This window comes from Mugil cephalus, chromosome 14 (genome assembly GCF_022458985.1).
Source record: "Mugil cephalus isolate CIBA_MC_2020 chromosome 14, CIBA_Mcephalus_1.1, whole genome shotgun sequence".
NCBI classification, from domain to species: Eukaryota; Metazoa; Chordata; class Actinopteri; order Mugiliformes; family Mugilidae; genus Mugil; species Mugil cephalus.
In genome coordinates, this window is record NC_061783.1 from 6,344,408 (window position 1) to 6,368,194 (window position 23,787).

Sequence of the window (23,787 nt, forward strand, 5' to 3'; positions counted from 1 at the left end):
GAATGTTATTTGCTTCTCCTGTCAGTGGTTTTAATGTTACGGCTGATCGTTGTGGCTTGGGGATATATCAACAGGAGGGAGCAGTTAATTGATACAGGTATTCGGATAAAGTGTACATGCAGCATATAAACATGATGCAATAATGATACAAACAGGAGTACAGGATCTAGGTAATGCATGATATTTAGAAAAACTAAGTGATTAAACAATGTGGTTATAAAGTTGTTAGTGGAACTGGAGAATTATGACATTTATATAGGAGAGAATAACTGTGTCCCATGCACACTGAGCATGTCGATCAAGAACTTACCCACAGAAAGGTCTGGTCTGGAGAAGAGGGGATTGTATGGGAGAGGAAATGGACAAGGGGACACAACGTAGGGATTCCCAAATCCACCCCTGGAGATGAAAAATATCGTATGTGGTGAGATCTGACTATGCGATGACTGGCTGCAGGCAGAGAGCCGTGGCCTGGACTGGCAGTAACATGTCTGACATGGCTCAGTGACTAGCTGTGACTAGCTGAAAGGTCAGATAAATTTCATCAGCATATAACTTCATGACTTCAAGAACATTGTTCTGCTACAGGAACTAATCTCAGATTTTCAGATTTTTCTTTCTCCACAATAGAGAGGGTAATTTTACTGTAGAAATACAGAGATAGATAATAACTGTCTAATTTAACCTACATCATGTGTCATATAAGATGTAGGGCTCTCCAGTAATAACCCTTGCTCAACCCCACCCTATATCCCCCAGCCGATATTACCATTGATCTTCCATTCATTCTATCTGCTCTTTACATAGTGAATACTACAGCTGCATCAAGTTGCTGAAGTTAGCAACAAGCAGGAAACCAGGTGAGTCTGCTGTTAAAAATAAGGCAGATATCAGGTATGAAATTGTATCCAAGAGATTTAAACATTTAATTTACATATTATATCCTGTTAAACCGAGGTTTTGGGAGGGGGGAGGTCCAAGACATGTATCATATAATGTGGTTAATGTTCCTCCCAGATGAACAAAGTGGTCATATTTAGAACTGGTGCTTGTGACGTCAACAAATTCCTGAAAAAATAGAGAATTCACAACAAAAATCTTTGAATGAATGAATCAATGAATCTTGAACGTGTATGTCTCGCCAAGTGGTAGTAGTGGATCAACACTCAATACTACCAACTTGATTGGGCCAGACAAAAAAAAAAAGGAATAGGCCTATGTCAAGTACACAAAAAAAATGCTTGACATCATTAGTGATTACTGATGACTGACTGGGACTTGATTTCTAAAAGAGAGGGCAAAAGGACTTAGGTAGCGTGAGTTGTTGTTCGCAGAAATCCAGTCTTGCCAGCCGTTAAATCTTTCCTGCCTGTCTACATTTGTACTTCAATAATAGTACAAATGTCAAAAATAATGTCAATAAAAACTGTTTATTTGGTGGATTCTGATTACGAAATTAATTATCTACTTAATACTATTCACATTACCCCTGAGAATTACTCTACAGCAAGGGTGTCAAACCCATTTTAGTTCAGGGGCCACACTCCGCCCAACTTGATCTCAAGGGGGCCGGACCAGTAACACAATAGCTTATTAACTTGTAAATAAAGACAACTCCAAATGTTTCCCTTTACTTTAGTGTAAAGAAGTACAAGTAAATGTAATGAACAATCATACATTTCTTAAAAAGTGCAAGGTGCAAACTCAATTGTTGATATCTTCAGTGTAATTTCTGCAAATTCATCAAACGGGCCAGATTGGACCCTTTGGCGGGCTGGTTTTGGGCCCCGGGCCGTATGTTTGACACCCCTGCTCTACAGTACTTCAAGTCATTTTACTGTATAATTTTGACTAAAAAAATACTGACAAAGACTCCCAACATAAAAGGGGATAAAAGTTATGAACAGTTAATCAGCACCAACGTTTCACCTGTTACGAAAACCGCTTTATGCTGAAGCCTGACACCGGAAGTGGTGCTTGTCTTTACGGCGCGACGGCTTCGCTCATGGAACCCCTCCCTTTCTCTCCATTCACTCTCCTGTGCAGTGTTTTATACTGAAAGGTACAAGATGCGAATTCACACTGCGACTTGTGCCTCGGTGAGCGGATACGACAGCAGGCAGGCTGCTCCCTCAGCCTCTCTGGTCGGCTTCATGTGGTGAGGCTTCCACCCCAGCAGCGGCTGGCTGTCTGCAGGTGAGCGGACTAGTGCCGCCTGTTGCTTCGGTCTGTCTCGCTGTGTTATGTTTGAGTCGTCTGTCCTGGTGGTCGCTGGTTTCAGGAATGTTTGCATGGAAGAACTGTTTTCAGATGCATTTCATTTTCTAGTGTTAATTATCTTTTGCTGGTAATTCTGAATATCTGCTTTTGCTCGGCGTTTTATTTATTTATTTGTTTAGTATTTCTTATTATTTCAATCTCTTCTCACAATTAGTCAGCGCGGAGCTTTGATTCGGTGTCGCCAGCTCAGGTAGGCTGATGCGTGATGTTTTCACAGGGACGTCGTTCCAGACGCCATTTTAAAAAATAGAGTTTCATGTTTATTTGGTTATAATTCAACTACCACAGCGCAGTCAACCTAGGTCAGTAAGCCACCCGAGAGCTGAGAAGACGTACATTAATTCGGCGCACTCATAACTCGTAAAAAGGTATTTTTCTTTTGCATAATTTCAACTTTATTCTGGCTTCATCCGCAATTCCTTGCCATCTTTTCATTGCAAAACGCTCCTCCTAGGGCGGTAGCGACCAATACGAACCAGTCACGAAAGTTAAAATATTATTAATTCAGCCGCCGCTGTTTGTGCTTGTTTTGTGCCGAATTGTTATATTCCCTCTGTATATTAAAACCCTGCGTCTTAATTAGTAACGAGCTTAGCCGGTGTTTGCCAGCAACAGCGGTTATGTTAAATGACCAAATTGTCAAATGGTGGTTTTGTGTGACGTCCTCTCCATTTCATCGCGGCCAAATTTTTCAGACGGCGTTGGGTGTATTGGGCTGCCAGTGCTGATAGCTTATTGTTATGTCACCTGCTTTCTGTTTGCTCGGGTCACAGAAGCGAAAAGCCGTGTTTGCAGACTCTGTCATAGGATAGCACAGCTTTGAGTGCAGCAGTTGAATAGTTGGGATATGGCAGAGGTGAGGCAACAGCTGGATCCTCGGGGCTTTCTCCGTGTATCCCTTGAGACTGCAGGAGCACCCCGGCCAGAAGGTGATGTTTTTATTCACACCCGGTTTTTACATTATCACACTCACAAGGCGGCGACCATGAGTCCTGGCGGATGAGGTAAACCCCACAACAGCTATGGAGTCCAGTCTCATTTGTATTTAGAGTGCCATCTACACATGCACATAGAGATTTATTTCTATGGAGGAATAAGCCCAGTAAAACATGTCTGGGGAATCTGGCACTGGACTTAAATTACTGCATCTAACCTGCTCTGGATTATTTTCTGCTTCTGGGTTATTTTCAACTAATAAAATAATCAAGTTACTAATTACAGAATGCCAGAGTGGTAATAGCACCCATTGCAAGTTCTCATTCCAAGGTCATATCTTCGGATGCCTCGGTTTGTCTCACAAACAATGAGTTTGAGAATAATGGCTTTTCTGTAGGCAGACAAAAGATGAATTGGTTTCTGTGGCTCTATCTGCCAACACGCCGGGAACGTCTACAGTTCAGAATGGGTTAGATTAAGGGATTGAAGGTGAGAAGAATTGCTCCAATTTCCCCTATTAATGTGAATGAATAGTGTTTATTCGTAATGATGTATTCAGTGTCATATTTCATTAGTTCAGTTAATTGTTCAGTTGTCAATTTTCCAAGCTGGAAAGCGTAATTTTTTGTTGTTGTTATTATATTTACAGGGCTAAGTATTGAATTCCAGTAGTTTGTTTGGTGGGGAACACGATGTTGCCGTAACTGCTCGGTCTATTCCCTTAGTTATTTATTGATTCATTGACTCGATGTTTGTGGATTTGAATCAACAGAGAGACTTCGCCGTAATGGAGTCTTTGAGATGTAGTCTGTGTTGAGGTGGTTCTGTTCTCAGGGAATGTGATGTACATCAGGGACAGATTTCGCGTTTATTTGATGTGTTGGGCTCCTCGTTGACGTGGCTGACCGGGGTTGAATTATGTGCAGTCTATATTGTGGACCGTTTCCTGACAAGTCAAAGTGTTGTAACTAAACTCAATAAATCTATTAAGCATGCACATACTCCAACTTGAGGCACTGATTTTAAATTGTACCGAAATGCATCCTATATTTAATATAAGATATATACTGTTTCTTACTGTGTCACAGGCTTCTGGTGAACTGAAAAATACTGCAAGCATAGATAAGTTGTGATGGTGGTGAAATGATACTTCTGAATAAGTATATCCTTCTTTTGCATGAAAAAAAATGTTTCTTTATAAATTATAATATTTCAAAAAAAAAAAAAAAGATGGAAAATACTGTTACCACTTTTGATCGATAATCGAGTTGTTGTATCAAACCTGACTGATCTGACATTGGAAAGCCCAGGTGGAAATCTGTCTCAACACAAACTATTGATTTGCCCATAGCTGCCTAATGTTCAACTATTTCACTGTGTTAAAATATCTCTACATTCATCCCCAGCCAGCACTTGAGAGGCAATAACCGTTTTGCACTCCGTGTGTAAATAAACACCGCCACTGTATCAGGACCACAGCTGTTTGCTGTGTGCATCATGACCTGGAGGGAATGAGACATATTTTGGTAGAATATGAATTTTCTCTCACTCACAGAAAGAGCACACGTTGAGTTACCCTGATGTTCGTAATTTTAGAAACCTGCACACAGCTCAGATTATAACAGCCCTGAAAATTACCATATGCACTGTAATTTCACCGCTGCGCTGTTTGAAGCCATAAAAGTAAGAAACTCAGCTCCACACAGCTCCTTACATGTCACGCTAATATACGATCACATTAGTAATCACTACTTTTTTTTTCTTTTTTTTTTACAAAAAAGCCCTTATTATGCTTTGTTTTCCTCTTGCCTCATTTTTTAGCTTGTTACATATTTTGCGAGAAATTTGTCCTTGTTTTTTCGAGGTGTGCAAGAAGAAGAAAGAAGAAAGCTCGTTCTGGCCAGGTCATTTATACATACACGAGAAACTCAAGTGCTGAACTCTGGGGAAGTCCTCATAGGGCCTCCCCACTGCAGCGTACGTCACAGACGCTAAGCTTGCGGGAGATGGAGGATGAGGGCCCCCTCCCTTTTTTTTTTCCTGGATGTCGGCCAGTCGTTTTGACAACTGTGTCCATCGGATCACGACGTTCATTCAGCATGCACGCACACACAGTATGATGATCTCTGCCCGGGAGGGTTTAGCGGTTACACTGCGAATATTAGCGTCTGGGAGCTCACAGATTAGCCAATAGCATTTTTGTATTAACCACACCCACTTCCAATTTCTGACCAAAATAATTCTGTGAGAACCTCCAAACAAGAACAAAATTACCTCATTTTGCAGAATATGTAACTGCCTTCATACAACAGCACCCCTTTAATGTGACCCACCCACTGTGTGTTCACACATACTTTAAACTTAACGGGAACGCAAGATCTGAACGGAGCCTAAAACAGTATGCTCAAAGACTATAAAGAACCTGAGAATGTCAGATTGGTAATATTTTCATGCAGGGTTGTCACTACGTGAGACATTTTTCATGGCACAGGTAGTAATTTATGTCATTATATAAAAGAAAACCTTTTGTAAAGAACTAATTCCACCATTAGCAAACTATGGGTCGATCACTAAGAATATAATTCTAATAAATCTAGGGAACCCCTCTGGTTGTTTGACCTTAACAGCTGCCATAATATTGAAGTATGTGTGGTTCCTTGAACTGATACAAGACAGCCTGTTTGCACAGTCTGTTTGCAGCAGTGGAGTGACATATCTCCTGATATTTTAAACCGTTGGCATGTAATCCTTCACTCACAGACAGGATGATCTGACCTTTCACAATGTGGCCTATAATAACAGCGAAGCTTTGCCGTGTGATTGCCGTGTCTCAGACCAGCCTTGCTTTGTAATTCATCCTGCTGGGGGGGGAAAAAAAATAAAATCAGTGGCAAGCAGAGAGACAGTAAGTGCTTTTCACCAGCAGGCGAATGATACGTTGATTGCAAAGCTCCTCCCTTCTCTGGAAAAGCACAAACATTCTGATTGCAGGCAATTTTGAGGAAGGTGGTAACAGCCCTATTTTCCTCAATTTGGCCTCCTTAGAGCTATGCTAGTCAACTGTTACCCAGTGGTGAAATACATAGGGTCATGCTATACATGTATTCAGCTTGTATATAGTGTTTACATAAACTGATCATATCTATATATTTAATATATACTTCAACCAAGTATTTGGTTGAAGAGTGTCATTCTTAAGTGTTACCCTGTATTCTATACAAGATTGGAACAGATTGAACGATTTACAGGTCATTTATGGGAGGAGAAGGGAAGAGAGCGCCTATGTCAATATTATTATCAAAAGGCAGGTGAAACAGACTCTGCTGTGCTTCGTATTAAATCAAATAGTCTGAAACCGTGTTTTCAGTCAATTTCAATTCATTTCATGCTGACAATCCAGTCAGTTTCACAACTTTGCCGTAGAAGTTTCAACCTTCTCACAGTTTTTTTCGTAAATTTTTTCACATTTCTGCTTCTGTCATCTTTAGTTTTCACGACTGCCTTTTGCCCCCGTGGTACATTTCATGGGGTTAAGGTTTGAAAGACACTCTGTGACAAACGTGTCACAGATCACAAATAGAGGACTCAGAGAGACAGGTATAAAGTTCTAACAGCTTGCCTTTATTGAAGTTGATGCTGGCATTAGAAGGTATTAGATTAGGTTTAACTTCATTGTCATTGTACATGTTAAACAAGGCAACGGAATGCAGTTCGCAGCACCCAACCAAAAGTGCAGAAGCTGTAAGAGTACAGAGTATGTAGCTACATATGTACAGATATACATGTGGATAGAGTTAAATAAAATCAGGATGAGTTCCTAAGTGTAAGTAGTGCAAGGGTAGTAGGAGGACTGACTGTGAAGGGGTTCAGTAGCGTAGTGGAGATTAGATTTAGTAATGAGACAGCTGTGGGGAAAAAAAGCTGTTTGCTGGTTTTAGACTGCCGGCACCTGTAGCGCCTACCTGAGGGCAGGAGGACAAACAGTTTTTGTGCTGGGTGGGAAGCGTTCTTTACAATGCTGCGTGCTCATTGCACACAACTTTTGCTGTGGATGTCATTGATGGCTGGAAGCGGAGACTTGATTATGGGTTGGACAGCTTGGTGTTAGGCAAACAGGGAAGTCAGCTGGCAGACAGAGGGCTGTAACTGACGATAAGAGAGGGGAACAGATGAAATGCAAAATCCAAAGGCATGCAGAAGAAGGTCAGATTAAAAAAAAATAAAACACAGGAAAGCAAAAGAAGAAACTACATGACACTATAACTAATATGGTAAATGAAAGTGGATTTGCTTAGCAGAGTTGGAGGAAATGGAGAGGAGATGACAAGATTTAGCAGTAACTATGAATCAGAGGATGTTGAGGAACTGACAGTGTTACCAAGCTCAACCATACCTCACAGAAATGATCCCGTTTTACTGTTTTCCCTTTCTATCTTTCCCCAAAATGAAGCGATGATAAACGTAATTGCCGGCTAAAATATGTTCAGACGCAGCATTTTGAATGAATGACGTGCCACATGTATAAACAGCTTCAGAGTGGGCAGAAAGGAGGTGGTTGAGGTGGATGGTGGGCGTGCAGAACGCCTGTGATGTTAGGTTAAATAAACAAAAGTACTTTGCTGTAGTCTTTGCAAGTGGATATTATACTCTAAGGTCAGATTAATAAATAACATCTTAGTTACAGATTGTCATCATATTAGCCAGTTACATAAGTAGATTTGAATTGTTTGAATACAAATAAAAAATGTCATTTGTTGGGCAGGTCAAACTTGGAATCAGCAAAAGTCCTTTTACCTGCTTAACTTAAGAATTAACAAAGGAATCTTATATATCTGTCCATGACACTGCTTTTTAGTCAAGCACTTAACAATAAACGGAAGTCAAAAAAAGCCCTGATTCTAACTGTGTCCAGGGTTCAGTCTGATATTACAGTTGACCTACCACAGCCAGGAAACATCCTGGGAGCAAGGGGAAGAGAATTTCATTAAACTCATTGCTGCATTTGATTCCACATTAAGCAAAGTACCCAGATTCTATTATATCCACAGCCCCGTTTTTGTTTGGAGCCCATTTTTAATCATAAATATATGATTAAAAGAAACAACTTAAAACCTTATTTCCGCCTTATTTCAGATTTATTTTTTGCCTGGACTATTAAAGCGATCCATCTCAAACTTGGTCCTAAAGCAAGATATTGGTGACAGCATATTTTATCACAGTTATCACCAATTAATGATCCAAACTGGCTTTTGTGCGTCCTGCTCTGGGAGTGGTTGGGGTCACTTTAAAGTTTTTAATTTGCCTAAACCCCAATGGAAAGTTTGTGATTATTGACAAATGCCACAGGCGTTATTAAAGCGTGTGTACAAACTCTTGCAGATTTAATTGCAGGTTCAGGCATGAGGCCAATTGTTCTTTGTCTGTGAATGGGGCAATTACTGTAATTCTTTTCCTATGCCAGTCTTGAATCATTAGGCACCTAAGTGGATACATAATCGGTGAATAATAGGGAGGGGTTTCATAACCCAGGATAAGAGTCCATGAAATACTGCAAATAAAATACCAAACTACCGAGCAGAAGTTTCTCTAGACCAGGGGTCGGCAACCTTCAACACTCAAAGAGCCATTTCAACCCATTTCCCACAGAAAAGAAAACACTGGGAGCCACAAAACACCTAAAAAACATCTAAAATGAAGATAACACAGCATATATCATTTTTACCTCTATGCTGGGCCTATGTATAAAAAACTATAGTGTGTTGCATTTATGAAATGAAACAAATGCTACAGAGAAAACAAAGTTTTATTTATGCATACAAATACATTTTTTCAAAAAAAGCAGGTTGAACGTAACACTGCATGTATCGTTTTTTTTAACTCTATGCCACGTATTAAAAAACTGTAGTGTGTTGCATTTATGAAATGAAAGAACAACACATTTTTATTTATGCATCGAACAGGGATTTATCCATGGTTGGCTTACCTCCGGTGGAAAAGTTAAATAAATAGCAGGCTGGACCTACTGGCGGGTGTCACACATCGGCAGTTGTGATGTATATTTTGAGCGGCAAAAAATTAAACACATTTTATTTTAATGTTACAAGATCACCACAAATTCAAATTTAGAATTATATTTAAAAAACTTAACGAACTAAAATAAAATACATTTGAATTAAATACTTGATAGCAAGGAGTATGTGTGCTGCAATGCACTGCGGGAGTTCATTGTTTTTGGTTGATGTTACAACCACGAGTGTGGTGTGGTATTCAATATCATTCAGTTGTTGTGTAGCTCTCCGTCGTTCACTATTGAGTGAATAGTTGTCGAAGCAGTTAGCGTGAAAAAGTCGACTTTGATCAACATCCTTGCTCCGCACCACTCGTCAGAGACGCAGCAGAGAGACGAAAGAGCCGCATGCGGCTCTGGAGCCGGGGGTTGCCGACCCCTGATCCAGACCATCAACCCTGACGCAGGAGATACCTCAGTTTCACATTCTGTTATTCTGAACTAGAAAATGAAATGAAGAGCCCCAGTTTCTTACTGCCTTTCATAAAGGTCCATGTATCAGACAAATCTGTATACACCGATCCAGCATAATATTATGACCACCTTCCTAATATTGTGTAGTTCTCTATTGTGCCTCCGAAACAGTCGTGACTCATTCAGATACTGAATCATGGATTGATTTTAAATATAGCCGAAGTCCGTATGTGTGTTGATGAGATGGGAAGAGACTGTAGTTCAGAAGGTTATGTCCCTCATGGAAATGAAACAGCCCCCTCTCACATTAAGAAGGAACACACTCACATCTGGAATAGTTCAGTATTTTTGTCTAACATGAAACTAATAGAACAGAGGTAACAAGGGTTGCGGACAGTCATGCTGTCTCTGTTAGTGAGTTTTGAAGTTTCTCTAGCTGCAAACTCTCAGTTCCACAGCAGGGTGATTAATATTTTTATGTACATACCGTACGTATGGTATGGTCAGAAATTCTCAATAGGCTTGAAGTCAGTTGACTGTGGAGTAAAGTATGTGACTGTATGCACTCATTAGTGTCCAAGTAGTTGTTGATGAGTAGACCAACATCACCCACTGCTTCAGTGCACAATATGAAATATTTCTACATCCTCAAATTTCTGGATTGTTCCCAGGTTTGTGTGAAAACATTACAGATATTGGATCATCATCAAAAATGGATGTAAAAAGATTTACCATATAATATTTAAAAAAATATTTAAGGTTCTTGAATGTCTCAAACCAAACCCAACTTCATTTTGCAGATATCTACTAAAATCATTATTAAGCCGACATGATGGAAACAATGAAAAAACAATGGTGATTTTAAAACCGGTCTCTTAAGATGGCAGTATAACACAGCATATATTTATGTACTGAGGAAATGTATAGAACACGAGGTCAATAAAACACAATCTCTGGTTTCCCCGATCCTTCCACAAGCTACACCTTGTTGCCTAGGTTACCCAAAGATTGTCGTGACTCGTGGTGCACACTCATACTTACTTACCTCCTTGACACGAACCCTCTCTGACTGGTGTTGCCTGCGTTCATTGAAGGCAAAATACACACTTTGCTTACTAAAAATACAAAATGACAACACTGCATTCTAATTTAGAGTCAGCAAACTCACTAACAAAGGAGTTTCTAGTCTAATTTTAATCTGTGGTGCTCGCATACTACAATTTATCCACAAAATACCAATACCAGTGTACCATACAGACCCCAGACAAGTATGTTTTAGTTTTGCTCACACCCATAACAAATTTAACTAAATGAGTATTAGAACTGGGGTTTCTCTGTCAGATAAACAAGTAGATACTTTAGTGCTATTATTATCATAGTGCTTAATGAAAATGGATCATAAAACAGCTGTGCTCTGTAGTTGTCAACAAATGTTAATCAAACAGATGGAAATGGCGTGTTTGCTGGGGACCATTTCAGCAGTGGATTAATACACATTTGCTCCTCTGGTGAGTGTTTTCTGGCGGCAGGACAGTCTGTGTAGTCCTTAGTCAAAACAAACTACCGTGTGTGTTCATTATAATGAAGGAACGTGTCGCCCAGTGCAACAGTGCAGGCCCTAATGTTTTTTTAACACTGGTGCTCAGTGGCATAGAGAAATAAGATGCAGTGGTTCACAGTGCCTAGCACGATCCGTTTTTGTGGGTGGCGTTCGTTGACAAAAATAAGGATAGTTCACCATACACCATGTTTAGAAATATATAGCACAGGAGCAGACTGGGATTGAAATAACAAAGGTCTCAAAACGAGCCGTGAGCCATTTGAGACCGTATTCCGGAACAAGGCTGTCGGTTAAACCCACAGAAATAAGACTTCACCCAGCAACCTATTCGTGTCATCTGAAATGCCCTTCAAGCTAAAAGCGTCAAACACTATTTGACAGCACAATATTTTTTAGTCACGCTGCCTGTGCAGCTGTAATGATGCCAGCGCCAATCAGTCCATCACCTTGATCCAGAGTGAAACAACTCAAAAACTGTTCAGTGAGACAGTTATGGTCCAGAGAGGATGAATAGCTGATGTAATCCTGACTTTGCTGTTCCACCACCTTGAGGCCATTCTGTTCACTCCCTGTGAAACCACACACGGCTGTTATCGTGCCGGACTCTTCCTGATCACCGAGCACGTGGAGGTAATTTATGAGGGGGGTTTTAATGAAGTGTAATAATCAGGGTGTGTGTCAGTGGATCAGGCCTGCTGTAAGCGCCGTGGAGGTTTTAATGGATTCCGCATGAAGCCTGTTTCCATACAACAGGTTTTACTCGTGGCAGCTGGATAAACAGCTTGATGTGGGCCTGGTGGCTGCCAATGGTCGTCACTGTGCTGTGGAAAACAGATGATCCCTCGCCTCCTCTCCTCCTCATAGACTGCTGTTAGACATTATTGCCACCTTTGTGCCGGCAGATGAATCGGAAACGCCTCTGAAAGAGCCTTTTCAGAGTCCGTCTGTGTCTTGGCGTGTGATGGACGAAGACAGCAGCTGTCTGGGTGTATTAGTGCTGTGTATCTTTTCATTTTTCCTCAAATGTTCCTCAGAAAAATCTGTTCACGCCTTTCAATTTAAAAAAAAATTCCACTTTATAAATCAGGCTGTTATTTTTATAGTAATTTTCCTGAGGAAAACTATGCAACAGCAGAAAGAAAAGATGAAAATAAGTATTTGTCACTTTATATAGTTCACTTCAGTCTTGTTTATATAGCCTCAATGACAACTGCAACTTGTCTCAAGATGCTCTACAGAGGGAAACTGTATTATAATAATGCCAGTACAGAAAAAGACAAACAGGATAATGATGATAGGAAGGCCAACAATAGGCATTATGGCACAAAGATATGTCTGAGGTGAGACAAGTCGTCTTTGTTAACCTGTCATATTTCCTTTCATTCAAATAAATAAATGACATTTATTTAGAGTGTTTCGCAAAAGAGCAATGGAAACACCTTTTTTCCGCATTTCCTCGTCACCGTAGATGACGCAGGGGTTCATGTGACCAGTCCATCTTCCTCATAGTGAAGAATTATGGGATATCATGAGACGAGACTTTACGAGAGTTACGGCTCATTCGCAAAACACCTTTCACAAAGACCACCTGTACTTATCGACATTTCAGAAATAACGCCTTTATTTTGACAAGAACTATAATGGAAACGCACTTCGTAATCTTGCTTGTTTTTATTCATTGTCTGACTCTCTTCATCACCTACAGTTTACCTTCTACTCTTGTTTGTATCACATTTCGATGCTGCATGACAGATTCATGTGTCTTCTTGTTATTCTCCGGCATCCCATCAAGTAGATGGGGCCCCTCCACATGAGCAGGGTTCTGCTGAAGGTGTCATCCTGTTAAAAGGGAGATTTTAGTGCTCTCTGGGGGTTTCAGGCTCCGTCTTGTCATATAACAGTAGAAAGAAAAGCAGCAAGCACACTCGGCATCGGTTAGTTTAATAGCCTGCAACAGGAGAAACTGTTAATTGTCGCGTTTGTTGAAATACATTTCTGGTGTCATCCAGCTGATGAAAATTGGGGTGACCAGTGTGCAGTACGTAAGTGAGATGGATTTTAGATTTCTCTGCAATACTCTGACAGCTAGACTGTGACTAGATTTAGATCAGTAACTGCGTTGGTGCCCACATTTGGGAATCAAAAGTAAGTGGACGGACAAAATCCTCCAGAATCCTGTGGTTTAATCACCAGGGTGAGATCCTTCGTAGTCAGTGGCTACATGAAGTGGCTTCCTGCTGATGTTCTCACTGACCTTCACTTCAGCCTTCATATCAGGCCTGCCTTGCTGTGGGCGTCTCTGTGTACCCTCTGTGTGGAGTGGACTGAGATTGGAGAGCAACCCACTCAGCTCAGAACCATCTACCTCTTTACCCTGAAAAGATCTTGTGTTGATTTGGTCGTTAGTTTAGGACTGAAGTGCCGAAAGATTAAACGTGGTCCAACAAATTTGTCTGAATCTGAGCACTGGACAAGGTTTATTTATACCGTCGTCTGCATCGTGTTGCCGTGTTTCAGTATTTGACGGCCATCCATGCCCAAACAATAGCCAGAGATGGTGGGATAAGGTGGCACCTGTGTTTATTTTTCTCCGTGCTCGTATTTCCATCATTTTGGAAGAGAAAGACACTTTTGTTTCACCAGCCCATAGAACCTTTTGGATATGTTCAAAAGCAAACTACAGCTTCTGCGAGGTTCTGCTCACGGAGGCTCCTCCTGATTGTTGACGAGTAAACAAGCCCTCCTACATCCTCCAGAGTGCTACCGTGCAGTCACAAGGGTTTACGAGGATAGGAATGCTTTTCTTCTCATCCACGAGACTTTCTACAAAGCAGCTGACTGCAGTAGCGCGCACAGGTCTTTGCTTTGTTCACCACCTCATTATTACCTTCTGCACCTTCATGTTTATGTCTTTTCTCCTCATTTTGACAGACAACTCCCAGTCAACTTTGAGCCACTCATGAGCTTGTGTCTACATGAACTAAAGCTGAACTGACACCCCGCTGCCAGAGAAACATTTGCAATTTGTGCGTTGCTAAAATGGCCACATTTTCCCCAAAACTGTCTTCAACCAGAGACTTGACTTTTCGTTTCATTGCGTGTTTTCAATGTTTCCAAGACTTCGTGTATATTGTAGAAACAGAAAACTGGGGATAATCTGCTTGAGGTTCTTGTTTTATGAATGTACGTGTATTTTATCTCATCACTCTTTCATACCATGCAGTTGGTGTGGGGAAATAGAAAAAACACTGCTTAAACACAAATCCCGTGTTTATTTCCACCTGTCCAATATTGACTCTTGCTGCTTTTCTTGGAGTTTATAATTTACTCCCTAAGAAAGAAACCGTTTCTTTCGCTGAACCATGTCTCGTGTAACTGCAGCTGGTTGGAGATCAACGCTCCGACGTATCTCATCTGAAAAAAAGAAAAAAAAACTGTCTGTTCTTTGTGAAATCAAACACAGGCAAAGCCTCTAAAATAAGACACCAAAGAGGCTGTGATACGGGTGTTGAAATAAAAAGCGTAAGGCGAGTTAAAATTGCACGCGAAAGCAATATTACACGAACGCATGCCCCCCTCTTATGTGTCTGTGTCACAATGCATCCTGGTGGATATTGAGTGGGAATTGTCAACACGCACTCTTTCTTGAATCAGTTTGAGGATGTTTCCTTCTGGTGAAAAAAAAAAAAAAGATTGAAATAAGGGCTGAATAACTTACAGCATCCATAAAGCTACGCTGCTGGAGTGGCTAAAAATAGCTATTAATTACAGAGTGGCAACGTATTCATCTCAGAAGCTGACCGGTACAGAGAGGCATGTCACTGTGGAGTTCACAATTTTAAAAGATACACTACTAAAGGCCACATTCACACAAACCTTCGCGTTTTAACAACTGCTTTCAGGCTATAATTAAGATGTGCAGTAAAATGTGGCAGGCAGTATTGTGTGTGTGATTGCAGAAGCTCCATTCAAGATATTTGGGAGGTTTAAACAAATCATTCAACGTGATACACGTGTCCCGTTATTTAACGGCATTTTAAAAAACATCATATTTTGACTTTGCAGTTGACATGGCATTTCCCTTTTGCAAGCAAGCAGGACATGCGACCTGAAATGTTTCATCAAATTATGTTGTTAATAAATTATCTTCCCCCCCATCAGGTCTGCGGTAATGCATTTGCACATCTATTTGTAGTTTTCTCTCTTTTTTTTTTTTTTATCTGACATTTGCTAAAAATGATTTATGTGACGTGAAACCTTGCACGCCGTTTGTGCACGTTTTGTTATTGCAGTTTAGCAAGCGGTTGCACTGTGGAACAAAATGCAGCTGTCAAGCTGAGATAATGATTTTGCGTTCCCGCTTTTTGAAAGCACAAAGATAAAATGCTGGGTCCGCCCAATGGTGAGAGGAGAGAAAATGGCAGGCGAAAGCCTTTAAGGTGTGCAAACACGCAATGTAAAGCTATAATTAGGTTTAAAATGTGCAACAATTTTGGACCAAAAAAAAGAGATGCTGTGCAAACTCCTTAAGTGTTGGTTTGCCTTTTAGCTTTTTAAGTTTGGTTTGTTTGCTTCTTGAGCCTAAGGACTTGAAATGCACTATGGACTTCAAATGAAGCAGAAGATAAAGTTTAAGCCACCATTATAAATCTGATGAATCCATGTATTTATTGCATTAAAACAAGAAGTACCTGTGAAGGACACCTAATGGTGATGATAACAAAGACTAATAAAATGTCACCACCGCTGATTTTCTGTTTCTTCTCATTCCAGGCCCCAACACAGCATGATACCGTCCGTTCACACACAAGTATCAGTTTTGGGTGGATTGTGAGGACCAGTTGCCACTATGCGATGTGTGTAAGGGACCAGTGTTGGTGTTGCGGCCCCAGGCGGGATGCTGCTGGCGGCCGGTCAGAATGACTCTGCTGGACTTGTGGCTGTCACGCTCCATCCCCATGTGCCTGCTCCTTCAGAGCCTTGTCCTCATGGCCCTGTGCTTCCCCTCGGCCAGCATGTGTCCAAAGGGCTGCATCTGCCAACGCGACCTCCACCTCCACGGCCTCAACGTTACATGCAGTCAGTCCCGTCTCAAAGAGATCCCCCCGAGCTTACCGGTCGACACCGTCCTGCTGAGGCTGGACCACAACCAGATAGGCACTGTGCCCGATCAAGCCTTCCATGGACTCAGGCTGAGGGAGCTCAACCTCTCTTACAACGCAGTGGATACTTTGGGGGAAGGTGCGTTCAGCGGCTTGGAGGCAACTTTACAGGTACTGGACCTTTCCCACAACCGCATCACTAACGTACACAAGGATGCCTTTGCTCGGCTGAAGGCCCGCGTCATTGTGGACGATAACCCCTGGCATTGTGACTGCGCCCTCCAGCAGGCCATCGGTGGAATGGCCCACAACCACGAGGCGGCCACCAGGGTCCTCTGCAGGAGCTCGGAGCTTCTTGATCAGGATGGACGACCCTTCATGGCGGTGGACACTGACCTCTGTAACCTGGCCAAAAGGACCACAGACTACGCTATGTTGGTGACCATGTTCGGTTGGTTCGCCATGGTCATTTCGTACGTGGTGTATTATGTACGTCAGAACCAAGAGGACGCCCGACGCCACCTGGAGTACCTCAAATCTCTTCCCAGCAAACCCAAGAAACCTGACGAGGCTGACGACATAAGCACTGTTGTCTGACAGCAGTGTCATCGTGACTGTGTCCGCGACAAACCTATCGAACACCAAAATGTTTATGTAACAGGACCCACATTTATAGTGTTTACTATTTTAAACCTTTAGGTGATGTGTGCATCAAACTCTTTGTATTTTGCAGATGTTGTTGTATGTCCCTACCGAAGTCTGGTCATGATCTGAGATGAGAAGGGAGGCCACACCGACATTTTTCTACAAAAAAAGAACAAAAAAACAAAAAACTTATTGAGTATGGAAAATTTGAATCTCAGGTTTAAATGACGACACAGTAATGGTTTTTTTAGACGAAAATTTGGAATATCTGAAAAAAGAAATATTTATATTTGTAAGTCAGATCACCCAGTACTCCTTTTCAGAGAGCCCACAATGAGTCAAAGGTATAGAAATTTTAAGAAATCTTACAAAACTTTTTTTTTCTCTTGCATTTCACATACCACACAAAACACGTTTTAATTTGATCTGCATTTACAACATAATTAGCATTTCTGAAACCATGCCGTGCTAATGAGATCTGCTTAAACCATTCGTGTGTGATATTGCTTTGAATATGGTTAATGCCGACATGAGGTATAAAGTAGTCTTATTTCTCAATCTTAATTAATAGACATATCATTATTAGGACCAGTTTTAATAACAGAATACGAAAGTTTCGTAAACCTTATTACATCTGGTGGTGGAGAATACAAGACAAGAATAAGAATGTACTGCTTCAAAATTTGGAGTAAAAAAACAAAAGTATCGAACAGAGAAAGTACCTTGTCGTAATCCACTCCAACCTGTGTAAGTATCAATCAATAACGATGTTCATGCCAACATCTGCCACAAGTAAAGTATGGACAACATGCTAAAAGAACAATAAATCATAACGGTGATTCAAAAATGAAATTGATAGCTAGTGTGAAATGGTGTGGCTGGTTGGTGGTAGCACTGTTATTCCTTTGTTTATGAAGAAATCAGACTCGGGAGTTTTTGTTCCAAAACTATGGCTGCCTATTGCAACCACTCTCACAAAAAGATAACATTTTGTTTTCATAGATTCTAAAACATGATCCATTTGTAATGCCAGGCTTTTGCTATTATAGTGATCGCTTCACTTTCTCATATCTAGAAATTTGTAGTACTAGGATGCTTTCCATGAGCTGCCATTGCTTCATTCATACTTGTTAAGAGCATTTCCAGTTACACAGCCAATCGCAACAAACTGGTCAGCATAAATAAATGGCATTATTGTGTCCTCTTAACATCACAACTGCCTAAAAAAACTGCGTTGATACAAGGAAATGTATTAATAAGGAATATATCTATGGATTCATTAATATTATCAACACATTTTAAGGAGAACATTTCCAAATTTTTATGAATTTAAAAAATATTTATAATTTTTGAGGTGTTGCATTAAAATGCAACCAATTCATACGGTACATTTATGAAACGCTGTAATAAAAGCAAAGGTTTATTGATAAAAGTATACATCTGTGTGTATAGTAACAGGACTTATTATATCATAAAAGCCTGTTGTAACAAGAAACACATTGTGATATAATCAGAAACTGACATGGCCTCTGCAATGTGCTGCCTACCAGACTGAGTCGTTACCGAACAGCTCATCCTCCACAAACACATGCTACCGTACAATCGTGATTAACTGTTTTGGTCTCTGAAACATTGTCTTGGCAAGCAATGTGTCACAGACAATCTACAAAAATGTCATATTTGCAACCCAGAAATAGTTTCACGTTATATGAATTGAATATGAAGTTTTGCCGTGATAAATGTCGTGCACCACATACAACGGGTTTCATTATGTAATTACTCGAAATATATCCATAAATCTAATCCAGCAACAAGCAGGGCGGCCTGTGTTTGACCTTACTCCGGCATAATTTAACAATCACTCCATTTACAAAAGAAAATAATGAAATATTTTGGTTATATATTACAGGAATTTGAAATTGTGTGGGATGCTGTGTATAACGATCTGCCATCAGTTCATGACCTCGTCAGCATTTTGACATTCTCTGTTCTGCACACGCTTTGCATACAGAGAGAGGCCAACTGAGGAAAATGTGTTTCCAGGCGCTCCAAACGCTGCAGGTTGCAGTTGTGTCAGACCATTTGTTACATTCCAAAACAAGATGACCTTCCTACCCATCTAACACTATGATTGTTGTGAAGTGTGTGAATGTTGCTGTAAGTGTCTTCCTGGAGAGACGGTCTAAAAATGTCAACCTTTGTCCCCGTGTTACTGCTGGTTTTTCACCCCCTTCTTCTTAGACTGTAGGAGTGACAATTTTCACTTTTGAGTGGACAATACATTGCACAAAACACTTCCATTCTTGTAAAACCTAGTCTAAATATGTTCTTGTGGGTCAGTAAAATGACCTGTCCCAAAGTATGCTCCATATTTGGCCAAGAGCTTCTTTGCAGAATTTGGAGCACACAATAAGTTCTTTGTCTTCTTTTGGCTGGTCTTTATGAAAGTAACCTTCGGCCTAAAAGAAGACAAAAGTTTAAATAATGATTACAGACTTTCTGCAGTGAACCGCAAGCAATGATATGTTATGTATCGGCTGGTTTCTAAAGCAAATCTGATGCACTGCAGCAGAACGCTACCGTATTGGCTTGGTAAAGGACAGCACCTACTATCCTCTACTTACTTTAGACAACAGGTGGCTGGACTGGCTCACCCCAAAATCAAATGGATCAGGAAAGACAGAGCTAAATGAACAAGGGCGACCAGATACATCCAGAGGGACCCATTTACCAGAGTAAACACCAGAATAAATCCAGTCACAGTATTGACTGGGAAGAAGTCAAAGTCATTGACCAGGAGTCAGCAAACAGCCAGAGAAAGACTGAGAATCTGATACCAGAGACCGTCTTTGGTCTCTTGGGGCAGTTGATTGTCCGAGAAGTCCATATTAGACGATTTTGCACCCCATGATTGATGTCCAGTGCAGTGCAAGTAGAAAGCACTGAGCCCTTTACATGAATGTAGCAAGACAGAAGTCTGAGTTTAATGCAGGAAGTGGGAGTTTGCATCTCTAAACCTCCTCTTGACCCATAACCACAATCATTTACAGATTAATAATGTCTAAGATTCCTAACAGCCTAATTACAATGACTTATCATGACCACATACCACATACAGTTGTACTGTACATATATAGTGTAGATTGCGAGTAAAGCCAGGTTTAGCATAATTGCCCTAGCCCGGAAACCAGCCCAACTTCTCCCAGCGACAAAATGTTTGTGGCAGAAAGTTGTGTTGGTGTCGCTCCGTTGGGAACTGACTGTGCTCCAGCAATGATCAAATAGATTCGTCAGGCTTTCTAATGGATCATCTGGGCACCACGGAGTGTAAATTGTTTACAACTAAATGGTCTGATCAGTGGTAGGACCATCCAGTTGAATGCAGAGGTATTTTTCTCTCTGTACTGGATGAAACACACCCCATCCTGAAACCAGGTCCATATTCTGAAAACAATCAAGTGTGGCTACATGAGCCTAAATAAATACACCACGGCTGAGCAGTACGAGTGAGGTACTGCAAAATTGATGCGGAAAAGGCTGACAAGAAGATGCTATTCTGGAAAAAGTTTTCTGTCTCTGGACAACATTTGTGGACAGACTGTTGCCGTGATGTGCTGTGCATTTTTCCCTCAGATTGTAAAGTCTTTGCCTATTCCTGTTGTCTTTAGCTGGCTGTTGTCAATCAGAGTCAGTCTTTGTATATTTGTACTGAGCAGAAGTAAGCACAGGGCTTAATGTCTCTTCTTGTTGTTGGTGTTTTGTGGTTGCTCAAATCCGTCAGTGTCGACGCTGTTACTGGTAATTGTTACTTCATTTCATTGCTTTCTTACCAGTCCCTTTCAAGGGGAGGACAGACGCCACAGACTTGGGAACGGCAATCAATATGATCATCTCCGTCATGACGAATCATCACATGCAATCCCATTCAAGTCACACTGCCAATGTGCATGCATCATCTCCCTTTAATAACACTGTGTACAGTAATGTACCCAGCAATGACTGGAAAGAAAATTGATGCTGTCTTTTCTCGAATGGCTTGCTTTCTCATCACAGTCGCTGGAATCTCAGTCAAACGTAGGACTCGAAAAAGCCACCGAAAGCCAAATGAAAAGAAAATAGTGACATGTACGGGTTCAGGAAATTGGATTTACACAGATATATGTGATTTCATAAATGCCTATTTTAGATAATAGTCAAAAGAACTCCTGAACCTTGGTCTCACACTGGATTCTGGGACTTGCTCATATCTTGTGAATTCTCCTTTCGGGTTTGAATTTGTAAAATAGTGGTTGTTAAAATGACATCTTAGGGGATATGCAATGAGAATAGGTAGAGAACACTAGGATCACATGTAAATAGCAACGTTGATGTTTTGTGAAATACTTGAAATCCCTTTAATTAGTTGTTCTTGAATGTGCTACACCCCTTAGCCTTGTCTTGTAGAGGCAACCTCATACTCCTCATGACCGGATCAGGATAGTCTATCAGTTGCATGTACAATGTATTGAAGCACAGTGTAGCCAAGGACTCGAGAGTATTTCTAAGTGCCTGAATACTTCTCTCATCATTTTATTTTTTTATGTGACATCTTCTTCTTCCACCTCCGGTCTCTGTTCCGAACACCCCGAGTTTAGGATTCTTACTGTTTAGTGGATTTGTCAGTTTAGAATTTTGCAAGTTAGAAGAAAAAAAAAAGAAGATCCCGAATCAACCATGTTGATGTAAAGAGCTGTTAATAAACTGAATTATACTGTATCATACCACAGTTCTCCGTGCACAGACAGAGCAGTGTGCGATAGATAGACCGACTCACACAGCGTTAGCACTGACTATCGTGGCTGTGTTGCGATGGCATGACATAACAGAAAATGAAATAAAGGAGGTATGCATTGGTTGATGGTTTCATTTCTTTCTTTACTGATTTAACAGATGCTCAGCTTTAGCCAGTAACTGAGTGATGTATTAGAGCAGCACATCATGTATTAACATCACTGGTGAGTTAGTATCATGTCAGTCAGTTGAATGGCTCATCAAAGGTAATTTTCATCCTGAGAAAAGAGCATGGTAAATATAATAAATAACCCTCTCGGATAATATGAAGACAGTGATAACATTCTGTGGCATTCAGTATAGGACCATTGTGAAAGCAGCTTCTCTCAAAGGACTAAGAATCAAGTGTTAGATACACAAATTATACAAACATAAAAGAAATAGCTGTCAAATGCACTTAGAGTGCACTACTGCAAGTGCGACTAAAACAAACCCAGCTTCTGCAGCTTTTTTTCCCAACAAGCTGTAAACCCACAATCCATCTACATTATTTTCTACTGCTACTTAATCTGAAACATCGCATGTCAGCAGAGGGAGCAACCGTGTTGAATGATCCGTTAACCTCTGCCTCGTAGGAGCTTGTAATTGCCTGGTAAATTTAGTAAAATACTTGTACATGCTAGGTGGAATGTTTCATTTCTGTGTTTATTAACTCTGAATGACTCTTCATTTAATACATCGTTAATAATTCTCTAACCAGCAACTTTGTAGTGATGCAGGTGATTTTTTTTCCCCCCAACATATCGTTATCTCACATGATAAAGATATTATTATTATAACACCTTATTTTTACAGCACCCGGGCAGCAGTTCCTTTTTGGTGCTGAGGTTATGACGAAAGTTGCCACAAAAGATAAATCATGAATGTGCATATGCGTGAAAACGCCTGCAATAAAATGACAGCAACCCACAGGACCCAAAGGCCCATGCGCCATCTCTGATGAGTCACAACTGTTTTGGATGCGCAAGGGAGACCTTCAGGAAGGAACCCATGTTGAGGCATAGTCCTCACTGCAGGTGGCCCTGGTTCGAATCCCGCACCGAGCGGCTGTGTGTCGTTCAACCCATTTATGCCTCTCCGTTTACAATTAAGTAACTTCAAACATTTTCATTTAAGGAATGAGGCTGCTGTTCGGTCCTTACCCTTTGCATATGACAGAGATCTCTGAATGCAAAATGCCACTTTATGAATAACGCATGAGGCAATGGATCCAAAGCCAATCAGTGTCACGTCTCAATGGAGACGATGGTGTCTGAAGTGAAAACAAAGGGCCACTATTTCCTGCCATTTTTTTAACAGTGGTTCGGTATTTCATTTTACTGCCTTTCCATGGCGTTAAAAGTTCACAATCTGATTCTGCAGATCCATGCCATTTTCAGCTGGACTCAAAGTGACTCTCGTCTCTTTTAAATGACAATGTCATCCTTTTCATTGGATGCTAATCTCTACAGATCCGTGAACAGTGAACTGAACTGGGCTTTTGAGAATTTTTTTTTTTCAGTCTGTACTCGAGCTTCAGCAGAATCACAAGGACACTGGTACCAGAGGTATTTATTTTTTTTTATATAACATTTCTTTCTTTTTTTTTTATAACCGTACAAGTATGTAACTGTAGCAACAGCGGCGAAGCTTCATCCTACATCACAAACTCCTTTGTTATGAAACAAGCTTAAACGGGAGTTGAACTGACAACAAGAAACATTTTGTTTTTTGTTTTGTTCATTCGTCACTATGTGTTAATGGGGTTATTGGACCAGGGGTAAGAAGGGCGAGGACACAAACGACAGAGTTAAAGAACAGAGTTAAAACATAATATGGAAGAACAGTGAACTGAACTGAACAGTTAACTCAAATAAAATACAACATTGCCAGTTTGATTCTGGTCGAGGATGAACCACGTCTTTACCCTTGTTTTCCATCTGTCCCAGCCCTCAATCAATGGCCACAACCCA

At 40.7% G+C, this 23,787-nt stretch overlaps 1 protein-coding gene across 1 annotated transcript; it reads left to right on the forward strand.

The window, feature by feature from the left end:
• The first annotated feature begins 2,002 nt into the window (after positions 1–2,002).
• Positions 2,003–21,900, forward strand: lrrc3b (leucine rich repeat containing 3B). The gene is made up of 2 exons (XM_047606042.1): positions 2,003–2,196; positions 16,032–21,900. Exon 2 carries the CDS (start codon positions 16,178–16,180, stop codon positions 16,955–16,957), a length of 780 nt encoding a protein of 259 aa, XP_047461998.1. The 5' UTR covers positions 2,003–2,196; positions 16,032–16,177; the 3' UTR covers positions 16,958–21,900.
• Positions 21,901–23,787: the final 1,887 nt, after the last annotated feature.

Bases quoted from the DNA above. Each gene is read 5' to 3' on its own strand.
- lrrc3b (XM_047606042.1), top strand. From the start codon at position 16,178: ATGACTCTGCTGGACTTGTGGCTGTCACGCTCCATCCCCATGTGCCTG.